The sequence below is a fragment of the Arvicanthis niloticus genome, chromosome 6, assembly GCF_011762505.2.
Source record: "Arvicanthis niloticus isolate mArvNil1 chromosome 6, mArvNil1.pat.X, whole genome shotgun sequence".
NCBI classification, from domain to species: Eukaryota; Metazoa; Chordata; class Mammalia; order Rodentia; family Muridae; genus Arvicanthis; species Arvicanthis niloticus.
In genome coordinates this window covers 18,867,613-18,882,649 of record NC_047663.1, presented here as the reverse complement: position 1 = coordinate 18,882,649, position 15,037 = coordinate 18,867,613, and the positions used below count along the sequence as shown (strand labels likewise).

At 40.1% G+C, this 15,037-nt stretch overlaps 2 protein-coding genes across 2 annotated transcripts in view; both read right to left on the bottom strand.

Annotated features, from left to right (window-relative positions):
- The window catches only part of LOC117709941 (leucine-rich repeat-containing protein 37A-like), a 59,505-nt gene that overhangs the window by 35,533 nt on the left and 8,935 nt on the right, over positions 1 to 15,037 (bottom strand). The gene's annotated exons all lie outside the window — the stretch shown is intronic.
- Positions 10,006 to 14,998, bottom strand: LOC143442648 (uncharacterized). Its single transcript, XM_076935679.1, has 3 exons — positions 12,927 to 14,998; positions 11,075 to 11,146; positions 10,006 to 10,097 (listed from the first exon to the last, which is right to left on the bottom strand). The coding sequence occupies exons 1-3, from the start codon at positions 14,996 to 14,998 to the stop codon at positions 10,094 to 10,096; spliced, it is 2,148 nt and encodes a 715-aa protein (XP_076791794.1). The 3' UTR covers positions 10,006 to 10,093.

Here is a 15,037-nt window from a genome sequence, read left to right as displayed (position 1 = left end):
TTATTGCCCAACCTGGGAAACAACCAAAAATTAAATGAAATTAAACAGAATAATAGAAAATCTGCCTTCAGTTTAAAGCTAATCACATCTATGGCACATATTAATAATTACTTTCACTAACACTGATTGTGCTGGAGGGGAAGGGGGTTCATGAGTCTCACCCTGTGATAGTTTGTATGAAAATGGTTCCCAAAAGTCCATAGGGAGTGGCACTATAGGAAGTGTGGCCTTGTTGGAGGAAGAGTGTCACTCGAGATGGGCTTTAAGATTTCAGAAGCTCAAGCCAAGCCCAGTGTCCCTCTCTCTTCCTGATGCCTGACCATCTAGATATAGAATGCTCAGCTCATTCTCCAGTCCCAATTAAATGTTTTCCTTTGAGTTGCTGTAGTCATGGTGTCCCTTCACAGCAATAAAACCCTAAGACACAGCCCTAGCTGAGGAGTTATGAACAGGTGAATTGTTTTGGAATGGAATAAGTCAGCTTTTCAGAATGAAACACCCCTGATAAGATGATCATGCAGCAGTGATGCTTCCACACATAGGAATACATGTGAACAATGGATGTATTTCTCTTGCTGTGACAAAGCACTATACCTAAGGCAACACATTTTAAAAAAGAGTTTATTTGGACTTAGAGTTCCAGAGAGTTAAGAGCTTTTGGTATTAGAGCACAGTTATTCATAAGAAGCTCAGGGCTCACATCTTTAACCACACAAAGCAGAGACAGCAAACTAGAAATGTGCAAAGTATTAGAGCACAGTTATTCATAATAAGCTCAGGGCTCACGTCTTTAACGACACAAAGCAGAGACAGCAAACTAGAAATGTGCAAATCTTTAAACCCTCAAAGCTTATCACCAAGACATACATTTTCTAACAAGGTCCACACCTCCTAAACCTTCCCAAATGGAACCACCAATTGGGGACCATGTATTCATTCAAATGACTACAAAAGAAGACATGAAGTTGGGGGTGGGCCTGGGAGGAGTTGGAGTAGAAGGGGGTGAATATCATTAAATTACACTGTATAAAATTCTTAAGGAAAAGTATATCCTAGAAAAAGCAAGAAAGTCATCTTCTTTCAACAAACCTAAAAGAAGATAGCCACACAAATACATTTCTACCTCTAACAATAAAAATAACAGGAAGCAACAATCACTTTTCCTTAATATCTCTTCACATCAATGGACTTGATTTTCCAATAAAAAGGCAAAGACTAACAGTCTGGATATGTAATCAAAACCCAGCAATTCTCAAAGAAGTAATAAAAACATTGCATTAAAAATCTATTGTGTAGCCGGGCAGCGGTGGCACACGCCTTTAATCCCAGTACTTGGGAGGCAGAGGCAGGTGTATTTCTGAGTTCGAGGCCAGCCTGGTCTACAGAGTGAGTTCCAGGACAGCCAGGGATACATAGAGAAACCCTGTCTCAAAAAACCAAAAAAAAAAAAAAAAAAAAATCCATTGTGCTGTTTTACCTTTAATTGTAACAATAACTCAAGTGGTTAATTATTGATCCATTTACCCGTGAGAAAACTAGGCACACAGAGGCTATAGAACCTGTGTGTTTCGAAGATCATATAAAATAAAGTAGAAATTTGAAGTCCCTGGGAATTTGAAGTCCCTGGTGCATCCCTGGGAGATGTCACTATAATGGCCTATCTTTATTTAATATAACTGCATGCTAACCTTTCTAAAAGTTGATTTCAGAAAACAATTCCAGGCAAATGTTTTAACCATGATAGCTGCATGAGAAATCAGATTATAGTTAGGATTGAAAAGTAGCAACAAGCTTACAGAAAGGCGGAAGAATAAGACATCTGTAGGAAATCTGAGATGCTCCCATATAACCCTGAAAAACTAGAGGAGCACAAGCTTGAGTATTTGAAAGGCCATGCACATGTGTATGTTTGAGCATAGGTAGAAAAACAACCAAATATACCCAAGGAAGTTCACCCCTGGCTGGCCTTGCAGGTCTGCACAGGTAGAAGGGGGAAGCTAAGGCTGCCTCCAAAAGCACCCACACTAGAATCCCAAAGGCAGGCAGGGAAACGGCTTCCTTAGAGGAAGATGGTCAGAGAAATAAGCAGTGACCCAGACCCTGTTTCACCGTGCAAGAAGAATGTGAGGAAAGAAGAAATCCTTTCTTTTCCACATCTATAAGGTCCATGATCCTTCTATCATGCCTTCCCACTCCAAGCTCCTCAGTGCAGGGTTCTATTCTGTGTTATACCAGTAGAGTCCAAGTAAATAGAAAGGTTGAGATATCTTAGTCACAGTGCTGAGAATCACCTTAAGATTGCCTGGTGATGAAAATGAAGAGAATTAAGACTGTTAGAATCAGCAAGACTCAAATTTTAGATCTGTTCTTTTTACTGATATGTCTGGGTAAGACAACCTCAGACTTACAAAGTCCTTAATAGCATTTTCCTACCTCGAGTGGATGAGAATGAGAAAGGGAGAGGCATCTAAGAGGGGCATGCCCAGATCTACTCAGCAGTAGTGAGCTCACATGTCCAGTGGACCAGGGGCAGGAGCTCTGAGAAGGGTGAAGGTGGTGTGTCCAGAAGCTCTAGTGTTTCCTGAGGGAAATGGATTGATGAGTTTAGCTCCTATTATAAGGGAAAAAATGCTTCCCAGAAAATTACACTAACGGTGCTAAGAGGTTCTCTACATGTTAGTGGTGTAAACTTGGACAAGTGACTCAAGATCTCTCAGTTTCAACATTTTTTATTCACAAATTGGGCATACTAATACTGTGGGGTTGGAGACATGACTCAGTTGTTAAGAATACTGGCTGCTTTTCTAGAGGTCCTGAGTTCAATCCCCAACCACCACATGGTGGCTCACAACCTTCTGTAATGGGATCCAATTCCCTCTTCTGGTGTGTGTGTGTGAAAACAGGTCACTCATATAAAAAAAATAAACAACTGACAAAACACTGCAAGAGTCTGAGGGAAAGTAAAAAATGAGGTAGAGTGTTTGAGCATTGATTATGTGCCAAACACTATTGTATGCACTTTCAATATATTATCTTTTTAAAAAAATACACTAAATTTAATTTTCTTGTATAAAAACCCTTATGTGGTAGCCACAGCTGGAGGCTGAGTCCTCTGAACAGAGACTCTGGTGTGGGTTTTCAAATGATGATCAGTGAATTCCTGATAAGGAGACTTGGTGAACGTGGTCTCTTTCCAGAGGTTGGGGATCAGGTAGCTGCGGGTGTTGGAGATGGCATCAAAGGTGGCCTTGGCAAAGTTGCCCAGTGTGGCAGTGCAGCCTCTGGCTGAGGTGGAGCAGTCATCTATACCGGCCATCATCAGTAGCTTCTTGGGCATAGGAGCAGAGATAATGGCAGTGCCTCTGGGGGCAGGGATGAGATGCACCAGCACAGGGCCACAGCAGCCTGTCACCCTGCTTAGAACAGTATGGGCCTTGCAAATCTTGTTTCCACAATAGCCTCTCCACACAGGAATGATGGAAACTTGGCCAAGATGATATCCCTCAGATGGCAGTGGCAACATCCTTGAAGCACTTAACACCAAGGCCAATGTGACCCCAAAAGCCTTGTACCTGGTCCACTGACCAGCCTGAGTCTGCTTCTACAATGGCATAATTTATGGAACCTCATCCTTTAGGGATACACCCAGGAAAAAGTCAATAATCGCAGACTCCTTAATGGGGAGGGAGAATGGGTTGATCTCCTCCAAGGACTTGATCTTTGGGTCTTTAACCAGGCCACCCAGCTTGGTGATGGGGATCCACTCCTTGTCTTCAGCTTTACCTCCCTGAGCCCCTCGGCCTCCACCACACCACTGCCTTGGCCATGACCGCAGCCCCTAAGACCATTGCCAAATCCTCCATGGAATCTACAGCAGCCTCCTAATCCCTCCCAGCACCTCCCAGTTGCACTGGTGACATTCGGTGTTTTCCCAAAGAATCTCAACGTATTTCCTTATTCGTGTCAATAGTTTATGTAGTTCCAGAAACACAATAGACACTTCAGAAACATCACAGACACCTCGGATCTCATATCCAAAAGCCAGTTTCAGGCAAAGGACAAAAGATCAGGATTAGAGAAGGTGCCTTGCTCCACCAGTAGGAAGATAGGAAGCAACAGGGAGAAGAAAGGTGTCACAAATGATGGATGTGACCCTCTCAAAACTGCTTGATGACTACAAATTAAACTAAATCATCCCAAAGGACAGACTCGAGTTGCTATTTCCATCTTCAATGTTTGTGCCTCTCTGAATGTGAGAGGCAGCGGCCAGGAATCCTTTCCAAAGCAAAGGGAGGGCCATTTCCTGAGGGAGCAAACCTTTGGTGATAACTAGCTTCCTACAGGAAACCAGTATCAGTGGAGCAGGAGAAACGCTCATGAGAGGGAACCCATACCTGACACTGATTGGATGGCCAGGAACCAGAGGCAGGACAGCCTAGAGACCCAGGATAGAACCAAACAGGACTTGGGAAAATATTTAATGAAAAAATTACTAATGAAATCTTGCTATACTCACAGTTCAGTGCCTAGCCCAGATGTTACCATCAGAAAGGAGTCATCCAGCAACTGATAGGAGCAAATGCAGAGACCCACAGCCAAACACTAGGTAGAGCTAGGGGAACCCCGTAAAGGGGGGGGAGGACTGCAGAGGCCAGGTAAGTTGAGGATTCTACAAGAGCTCAGCCCACCAAGTCACCTAAGCGGGGCTCACAAGGGACTGCAGAGACGGAAAGGACATTCACAGACCCTGTGTGAGTCTGAGCGAATCCTCTGCATATATGTTATGGTTGTGTAGCTTTGTGTTCTTGTGGGACTCTTAATAGTGGGATGGGGGGATTTCTGAATCTTTTGCCTACTTACAACTGCTGTAAAAACTGCATTCCGTGCCATGCTTGAAATGTTCCAAAGCTCAGTTCAGTGAGTAAATTGCACCCAAGGTTTCTAAAATAATTTTAAAAAAAATTAAAAAGACTTGAACCAAAAGAAAAAATTCTTTAAAACAGTAACAATCATCCTAACATACATATGATGAAACATAACCCTTCTCAGAAATTGTTTCAATGTCTTCTCAATTCACTAAGAAAATCTCATTGTGGATAATACTGGCTTATGATTTATACTTCATATTTACATATGCAATGTACTAACTACAGGAAATGATAACTAAGTCCCCTTTTCAATGATATTACTTCTCTAGGACAGGGTTTCACAACCCCAGTAGCACTGAATTTTCGGGCTAGAGCAGTGTTTTGTCTTATACAAGTGTCCTATACTGTAGAGTGTTTAGGATAGCTGTGGTGCCTGCATACTAGATGCCAGTTGCAAATCCACAGTTGCCAAGTGTCATCTGGGTGCACAGTGACACAAGTCTCACTCATTTTTACTACAGACAAAAACATGTGGGTTAGTGAGACAGCTCAGTGAGTAAAAATGCTTGCCACTAAGCCTGAGTTCAAGCCCCAGGACTCTTATGGTAGAAGGCTAGAAAATAAAAACATATCCACATGGGCATACACACATATAGACACACACATAATAATTTGCTGTGTGATTTTAGTTACTTTCTGTTAGCTACAAAATGTTTCATTTCTATAATGGGTTTCATCATGACAGTTCACATTATATGGTATATATGTATATGTGTATGCATTATATCCTACTTCTTATCCTACGTACCATTTTCGACTATCCCTTCCCCCTTCTCCCCCTTCCTCCTCACAGTGTCTCAATTTTCCTTTCATGTTAAACACACACACACACACACACACACACACACACACACACACACACTTCACTTAAATCTAGATCTCAACCTACAGAAAACACTGTCTGTCTTTTCTCCCATCATCCTCTCTTGCTCTACATACTGTTAGGCTTCTCTCTTGCTCTCCATAGTCCATCTTCTATGCTCATGAGACTTACGTGTGTATTTACATGTAAATCTAAGGGTTGTGGGTTTAGCTCACTGAGCGAGTGCTTTCCTAGCAATTACAAGTCCCTGGGTTTGGTCCACAGCACTGAAAAAAATCGGCATAAGCCTGTCTTCTACATGTGAGGGAAAACATTGCTATCTGTGCTGAGTGTGGCTGTTTCCTACTAGCAAAACTTCACCCACGCATCAGAATACGTAGCATGGAGTTATAAAATCCCAAATATGAATGAGTTATATTTGTAACTTACATATACTTCAAAAAAGGTAATGACTCAAATGTCCTTCTTTCAATATAGCGTATTTTATTGCAGGATAAATCCCTAGGAAACATAAAAGAGAAATATTGCTTTGATTAGCTATTAAATATCTCATTAGTATGAATAAACAACAGAATTTAGAATTGATAATATTATTGTTTTGTTTAAACTCTAAGCCTTTGGCTTTATACTTGAACTTTCTTGAACCCCAAACCTTATCTCAACCTTTATGCTTCTCGTATAGAAGTAGGTAGCTATAAACTCTGGTAGATTTCAGAGGCTGTCTTTCCTGAGAGAATTATGAAATGACTTGTTTTGACATAGGGTCTTTCTATGTAGAATATAATCCTTCCCACCTCAGCCTCCTGAATACTGAATTTACAACCACAAATCTGGCATCTGGGAGCTTTAGGAGATGGAAATTCTTAGTCCTACCTCAGAATTACTAAATTGGTAACAGGGTGGAGTGCTGTCAGATCAAAGTTCTAACAAGTTCCCCAGGTGACACTGAAGCTCCTGGCTGTCTTAGCACATGAGTTACAGCGCCATGATCCCATCATGGTTCCTTGGCTGGGCACTCAAACCCAAAGAAGGCCTGGTTCTGATCTACTTTCCCTTTTGCCCTATGCAGATGCTTACCAGGCCACTCCCCTAACTCGTTGATGTATACCTTTTTCTCCACTCTTGTTTTTAGTGTTTAGCATATTCTCCCCAAGAGACCTGCCTGATGATTCCTAGTGATTCTTCAAGGTCTTGCTCAAATTACACTGGTACAGGAACAGCTTCCATGAACCAAACTCAAGTCTTTTCTCCTCTTCTGTGCTCTAGACACAATTTATACCTCAGTGACCTATAAAAATATATATGTATGAATGTGTATATATATATATATGGAGGTAGGAGGACAGTTTCCAGGAATCAGTTCCTGTCTTCTACCTTGTTGAAGCAGGGTCTATTGTTTCTACCATACTGCTTCCTGGAGGCTAGCTGGCTGGCTGAAGATGCACACCACTGCATCTGGCTTTCTCTAGTGTGGGCTCTAAGGACTAAATGTGTGCGTCTCTGGGCTTTCCTGGCTTGTGCTCTTACCCACTGAGCCTCAGTACTTTAAAAAATACTTTACTTTTATTTTTGTACATGTATGTGTCTGTGCACATGTTCACAGAGGACCAGAAGGGCTTCTGATCCTCTGGAGCTAGAAGTTCAGGAGGTGTGAGCTTCCTGATGTTGATGCTGAGAACCACACTCAGGTCCTCTGAAGAGCAGCAAGTACTCTTAACTGCTGAGCCATCTCTCCAGGCCCATCATGCTTTTAAAATTATTTTTGCATCTCTTTTTCTAATAATAAACTCCTTGAAATTATGGAGTCCAACTTATCTACATTACCCACCAAGTGTGACACTAATACAAGTATTTGAGCAAACTCAAATATTCATAAAATAAACACATAGTTGGTGAGTTCAAGAAAAGTGGCTTATTATTTCAGCTTATGACTTCATGGCTGAATCTTCTGTGTCTCCGCAGCATTAAGATTCATGCCCTTGTGTTGTTTCTCTCACAGCATGTGAGCTCTGTGAAGGAAGGAGCCTTGTCTTATGCATTTCTGTGCCTCCAATAACAGATGCAGTATTTGGCATGTTCTATTTTAAAACACTTTTAAAATTTAGGGACATTTAAATAAATTAATGATTATGTTAACATGAAATAATTGTTTATAAACTAAAATAATAAGAGGACTACTCCACTAAATTAATTTTATTTTCTCTAAACATTTTTGTACAGTTTGGTACTTTAGTCTCAAAAGCCCCTCCCACCCCCCCAGAAAAACAATACAAAGTAGGACCAATTATGGTCATCCTCTGAGTGTCTACAGGAGGAAAATGTTTTTGTTTTTAAAGATAAGTCTCATTATACAGCCCTAGTTGGTCTTAAACTCAGAGAAATCTGCTTGCTTCTGCCTTCAGAATTCTGGGATTAAAGGTCTGCATCACCACACCCACAGACAAAATATTTTTAACACCATATAGGGCTTTGGATATGCAACTTTCCTAATGCTCTCTAATTAAAAATATACCGCATTTATTTTTAAAAATGTCACTTCATTTCTTTTTAGATCAGTGATGATTAAAGACTTGTGCTGTTCTGCACCCTATGGGTACAGGTCAGAAATCTAGTTCTGGCATTGACAACACAGTGTATTCTTATCTCTAAACACACAGCACGACTGCTGCAAGCAGTCTTTCCTTGACAATATAGATGAGATTATTTTTTTTTTACTTTTTTACAGTCTCTAGACACTATATAGCCCTGGCTGGACTAGAACTCACTATAGAACAGACTGGTCTCAGCCAAACTCAAGAGACTTGCCTGCCTCTAACTCTCCAGTGCTATGATTAAAGTCATATGCCAGTATCCCTGCTTTTTATTGTTTAGTCAGTAAATAACAGGGGTATTTCTGGGATGTTTGCTTCAAGTAAACTTTTGTATATACTTATCAACCACTATTTCAGTATCTATTTTGACATGGGCATAAAAATTATTACATTGAAAACTGTAATATCAGTCTGTTCTCCTAATGACTTAATCATGTTAATAATACTTATATAATCTACCATTTAGCTACTATATTTCATTGTCAATTTCATTCAGGTTAAATTGTCTACGAATCCAGATATGATGGCACATGCATGAAATCCTAGCATTTGGGAGGCTGAAGTCGGAGGAGTGATGCAAAGTCTCAAAAATAAAAGAGCATAAGGCATACCTGTCATGGCTGATAGAGGTCTTGCCTACCATGCACAAAAACCTTGGATTTGATCCCCAGAATTATAAAAACCATGTGATAATGTATCCCTGTAGTCCCAGAATTTTGGAAATAAGAGTCAAGAGATGCAAGAATTTGTCAGGTCCAGCTTTGGCTATTTAGAGAGTTCAAGGTAAGTCTGGGCTACATGAGATTGCATCTTAAAGGAGGGAAACATGTCAAAACATTCTGGGTTTATGACCTTCAAATTCAAACTAATGTAGTTGTCTAATTTCTTCTCTTTGATACAACTATTCAAAGTTAACATTCATTTCTTAAATCCTACTATGCTGTCTTAAACCTTTTTGTAAAGGCTAAATAAGTAAACATGTTAGGTTTCTAAGCCCACACACAGACCCAGAAACAATGGAGCCAGCTGTCAGGAACCGAAAACCTCTGAGATGAAGGGCCAAAATGAACCTTGCCTCCTTAACTTGTTCTTATCAGGCACCCTGTCACATCAACTTGCACAAGTCCGGTAAGAGTATCAAAGCACTCCCAACTCATGGGCTACAGTAAATGAGAACATGGACCGGAACTGACGGAGGTATGAAGATCTAAATAGAAGCCTACGCCTCAGAAAACAAGGGTTGTGTGGGTTTCAGTAATGACTCACATCCTACTAACACTTTCCTTCTGTAAATGGAGTTGTTCTGTTTGAAGTTGTCTATATGATTTGGGAAATTTAAAATGCATAGAAGGCATTTTAATGGTAGAGATAGGCTGTCACCCTCACAGACAGACATAACCGCAGATTGTCTTTTATCATGGTTTTAGAGCCAGGCTCTTGCCAAGCAGCCCTGGAACAGGTATGAAACCCACTATGTAGACCATGCAGATCTCCAACTTGCAGCAATCCTCCCATTTTCCACTGCCTCAGTGCTGGGATTATAAGCAAGCACTGACAAACCTAGTCAATAATTGCACAACTTTACTGCTTGAAGACATGTTAGTATCTAATTCATCCACGAATAATTCATTAACTTAAAAATAGGTATGCTCAACTAACTTACAAAACCTGGAGCGATAGCAGGCCTTCGAATGAATCCTTATGTAATTCAGTCAGGTGATTTTCACTTAGAATTCTGGAAAATTAAAAGGTTACCTGGATCAAAAATCATCAAACAGATAAAGAACATTGGTGGTGAAATAGGATGAAGAGGTACACACTGTCACGTGCTATTGCCTAGAGCGTAAGTTGGCACTACTTATTGTTAGGGCAATTAAAATTTCACATGTACAATGGTATCCATCCTAAAGACTCTCTTTCTAGATATCTGGTCTATAGAATCACTCGTCCAAGGTATACAGGACATTTATTACAGCCAGACATGTAACAGAATAACCAGATAGTCTCTAAACACCAGCCTGGTAATACTAAAACCTCACTGATGTGTACATACTATGAAATATTACACAGAACTGGAAAGGGATAGTATAAATCTCTGTGTAGGTGAAAGAAAACTTTAAATATCATGAAGTGAAAACAAGAAGTTACCAAATGTTATCATTTATGTAAAAGAGATAAGGAAAGCAGAGACACTCTTATTTTCTATATGCAAATGTGTCTGGATGGATATATACCAATTTAGAGTAGTGGTTACCTCAGAGTGGTTACCTCACTATGGCACAAGGAAGGTTTCACTATCCCTCTTATTTAATTACTAATCATTAAAAATGTCATCATAGATGATTTCTGTACTGCAAATCAAATTTGCCTCTTCTTTCAATGAAAACCCTCAACATTTAAATTAAATTTTTTGCCTGCACTAGTGAGGTTCCAATTCCTGGTCTCATGCACTAGACAAGTACACTAATGCTGAGTCACAACCCAGTACCCATGCAACTTACCAAAAATGCAATCAATACCAACTTATCTGTTTATTTAGTGGAATTAGAAGTTCCTATCTCCACCCTAAACCTTTCATGTTGAGCTATCTATTCTACAGAAATTTACTGGGATGCCCAGAGGAAATGTCTTTCCTCAGACATATTGACTTCAAAATCTGGACAAAAAAGGCCCTGGTGTAATATTTTGCATAATATTTGCAGAGAGTATATCTATCTACACAAACTACTCACAGTTTCTCAGTCCAGCGGTATACCTTCCATACATTTTTGTCAATGTAAGAAATATCATTTCCTTTAAAATTTCTGTGGAGAAATAGTTGATATACTTGAATAAATAGGAAAAGAATAACCAGAATCAGTAAAAATCATAACACCTTCATGGAAGTGCTCAATACAGAATTAGGGATACCACCAACTTTATAATTCCTGAATCTATCTGTTTCTAAGGGAGCACAGTTAACAATACAAGGCTACTGGTGCAAGCAGTGAGATATTTGCTCAGTTTAAACATATTTTTCTTATGTTAGGGAAGAAAAAAACACTTTTACTTCATAGTGGACATCTCCACTCAACCTAAGCTAATTTTATGCTCACCAATAAAGGAAATGCCTACAACTGAACTCAACAACTCCATGTGCTGTTCTCATTTCTGACTGCTGAGTCCATCTCTTAAACTGTCTTCCTCATCTTCCTCAAGGACAGAAACTGCTCATTTTTTTTTTTTTGAAATGAGGTCTCACCTCTAATCCTGTCTGGTGTGGAACTCACTCTGTATACCAGAATGACATTGAACTCACCAAAGATCTACCACCTCTGCCTGCCTCCTGAGCGCTGGGACTAAATGCAGCGTCAGTCCTCAGCTGTTAGTCAGGCACTAAATCCTATCTTCTCTGCGGGGATTCAGGGTTTTCTTCCCACTACCAAATGGACACAGTGGCTCAGTTCTCCCTCACTTTATTCCTAAATTTTGCTAGATCCTTCTACATGGTCATCAAGAATTAAGCTTCTTCCCTGGATCACTCAACACCTGGGTGCTAAAATAATCCTATATTGGAGTGATATGACACATGTCTATATTTGTTTTTTTAAGAGGCTGAGGCAGGATGATCATGAACTCAGAGCAAACCTGTACTACACAGCAAGGTTCTGCCCTCCATTTAAAATAGTTTTGCAATAGTTCTTAGAAATTTACCAAGATTCTCCATATCACACTGTGACTTTCAAACCACTAGAGTTGATATTCAAAGTATTTCATAATATGTCTCTTTGCATTCTCTTTGCTGGTAAATGAGTCTACTAAATCCTTATTTTTGTAGCTATGCCTTTGTCTATGCTGTAATCCCTATATTTACTATATTTAAAAATTAAAACACTTTGAGCCAAAGGTAAAGTTTTAACATAGCATCCCCCCTTTCTCTGTCTAGTATTCCATGTTCCAGAGAAAAAATGCCATACGTATATGGCTCCCATGCTTCTTAGCCATGAGCAATGCACACAATGAATGTGAAATGGAGAAAGCTAACAACAAGAATGAGCTCTGGACAAAACTGAGAGATTTCAAAGTATTAACAGCTAGCACTCATGTATGCTAAGAACTAAGATAAATAGTCCATGTATTCAACTAAGCCTCACAACAGTCCTATGAGAGAGTAGCTCTCAGACTCCCCATTTTACAGGTGAGGAAGTTCATTCCCAGCTAAGCATTCTAAGAATCCTAGAGTTGCAGAGCTACCACATGAAATACCTGGGGTCCAACCGCAGGAGTCTAGCTTTGCAATCTACTCTCTAATCAGTCCGTTACATCTTCACTAATGAAATAAATTATAAAGAGGGTGTAGTAAAACAGAAGAACAGAAGTTGTGCAATGAGTACAGAAAAATAAAGCTATCATAAATAAAAGTTTGGAGAAGGGGCACTGGAGGAAGAAGGAAAGTGAAGACAATAAAAAGTTGACAATCTAAGGTAAAAGTAAAAGGTCAATCGATGGGAGCTGGGGTGACAAGGACAGTCTGGGAAGGCTTTGAGGGGAAAGTTGCCATGTCAGGCAGACTGTAAAACAGAAATAAGAAAAGGTGAGTCTTACAAGATAGCAAAAGTGTCATTGTAGGTGTTGGGCCTTGGCACAGGCACTTGGTGGAGTCTCCATTTTGGGCTGGGATGAACACACAACAGTGTCTCATTTTCACACAAGCAGAAGTCACATATGTTGGTGTAATTGTAGGCATCTTTTTCTATTGTTAAATCATTTTCTGTATTAGAATTTTCAGAATACGGAGTTATGGTAGATTCCACTTTCAAAACTTGAACTGTGACTTCAGTTGGGCTTGGGTGTTTCTCACCCTGATCTAGAGGTAGAGCTGTTATGCTAGGGCACTTCAGAGTAGGAGCTGTAGCCTCTGGGGCTTTAGAAGGTGCAATCTCTGGAGAAGCAGCTATAGTTGTTGGGACTTCACAAAGTGAAGCCTCTGGAGAAGAAGTTATAGTTGTGGGGACTCCAGAATGTGCAGTCTCTATAGCTGATAAATTTGAATGTTGAATTTCAACATAAACTGAAGTTAAAACTGTTGGTAAATAATGCTTTCCAGATTGGGCTACAGTCTCCATAGGTATCTCTGAAGTCTGAGCTGGAGTCTCCTTCATTTGGACAGAATGCTTAACTATTGTATTAGGTTGTGGAGTTACAGAAAATTTTGAGTGCAAATGTGGACTTGTGATACGAATATGCATTGAAGAAGGAACTGTAGTCTCATTGAAAGTAGTGGAATGATGAACCTCAGTAGTGGGGCCAGAGAATTCAAAAAGTTCCAGGTCTAAAGGTTGATAGGAAATACTGGGTGTTAGATATTTAGCATGACCCTCAATTACAGATGAAACTGCTACCTCTTTATATTCTAGAGTTTGAACTACATCATCTTTAGGTGATTCAGTAATCTGAGCTGGGGCCTCCTGCACAGGTTTAGATTCTGTGGTTTTGAGAAAAGGCAGATCCAGGCGTTCAACTACCATTCCCACTGAAGGTTCTGCATGGTGAGAGAAAATCTCTTCTGGCTCATGTTCTTTATTCTCTTTCAGATTTGGAGGTTGCTGAGCCCGTCCAGGAGGAGAAGATATGGTGATTTCCTGATCCAATGGCTGTAATGAAACATTGGGTGGAGTTAGAGAATCATCTTGACTCTCAAATGGACCTGAAGACAAGCCATCTTTATATTCTATAGTTTGAGCTACAACCTTTTTAGGTGACTTTGTAATCTGAGTTTGGGTCTCCTGCACAGGTATAGATGTTGTAGTTTTCAGAAAAAAAAGATCTGGAGGTTCAACTACCATTCTGATTGGAGGTTCTATAAAATAAAGAAAAATCTTTGGTGGTGTATGGTTAAGTGTTTCCATTGGATTTTGAGGGTGATGAGTCAATGCAGGAGATTCAGAAGACTGATTCAATTGGGTCTGCTGTACAGGTTTAGATTTTGTAGATTTGAGAAAAAACGTATCTGGAGGTTCAAGTACCATTCCCATGGCAGGTTCTGCATAATGAAGCAAAATCATTGTTGGTGTATGATTTGGAAACTCCTTTGGATTTGAAGGGGGGTGAGTACAATCTGAAGGTTGGGAAGATATAATGAGTTCCTGATCCAAAGCTTGTAATGATATAATGAATGGTAGTGGAGACTGAACTGTACCCTCAACTGGAACTGGAAGCACAGACTCCTTATATTCTGAAGTTTCAGAAACAATCTCTTTAGGGGATATGATCATTTTAGTTGGGTTTTCCTGCACAGGTTTAGATTTTGTAGTTTTGAGGAAAAACAGATCTGGAGGTTCAACTACCAGTCCAATGGGAGGTTCTGCATAATGAAGGAATATCGGTGATGCTGGATAAGTTTTATTCTCCTTTGGATTTGGAGGGTGGTGGGACCAAGCAGAAGCTTGAGAAGGCATGGTGAGCTCCTGATCCAATGGCTGTAATGACATACTGGGTGGCATTGCAGACTCAGTTTGACCCTCAACAGGAGCCAGGAGCACACCGTCTTTGTAGTCAAGAGTTTGAGTTACAACCTTTTTAGTTGATTTTAAAATCTGAGTTGGGTTCTCCTGCACAGGTTTAGATTTTGTAATTTTGAGAAAAAACAGATCTGGAAGTTCAACTACTGGTCCCATGGGAGGTTCTGCATAATGAAGGAAAATTGGTGGTGTTGG

Excerpts from the sequence above, each read along its gene's own strand:
- LOC143442648 (XM_076935679.1), bottom strand. The coding sequence starts at position 14,998 with ATGGGACCAGTAGTTGAACTTCCAGATCTGTTTTTTCTCAAAATTACA. Across the intron at positions 11,147-12,926 it reads AATGACACTTTTGCTATCTT|AAATTTTAAAGGAAATGATA; the intron begins GTAAGACTCACC and ends ATTTCTCCACAG.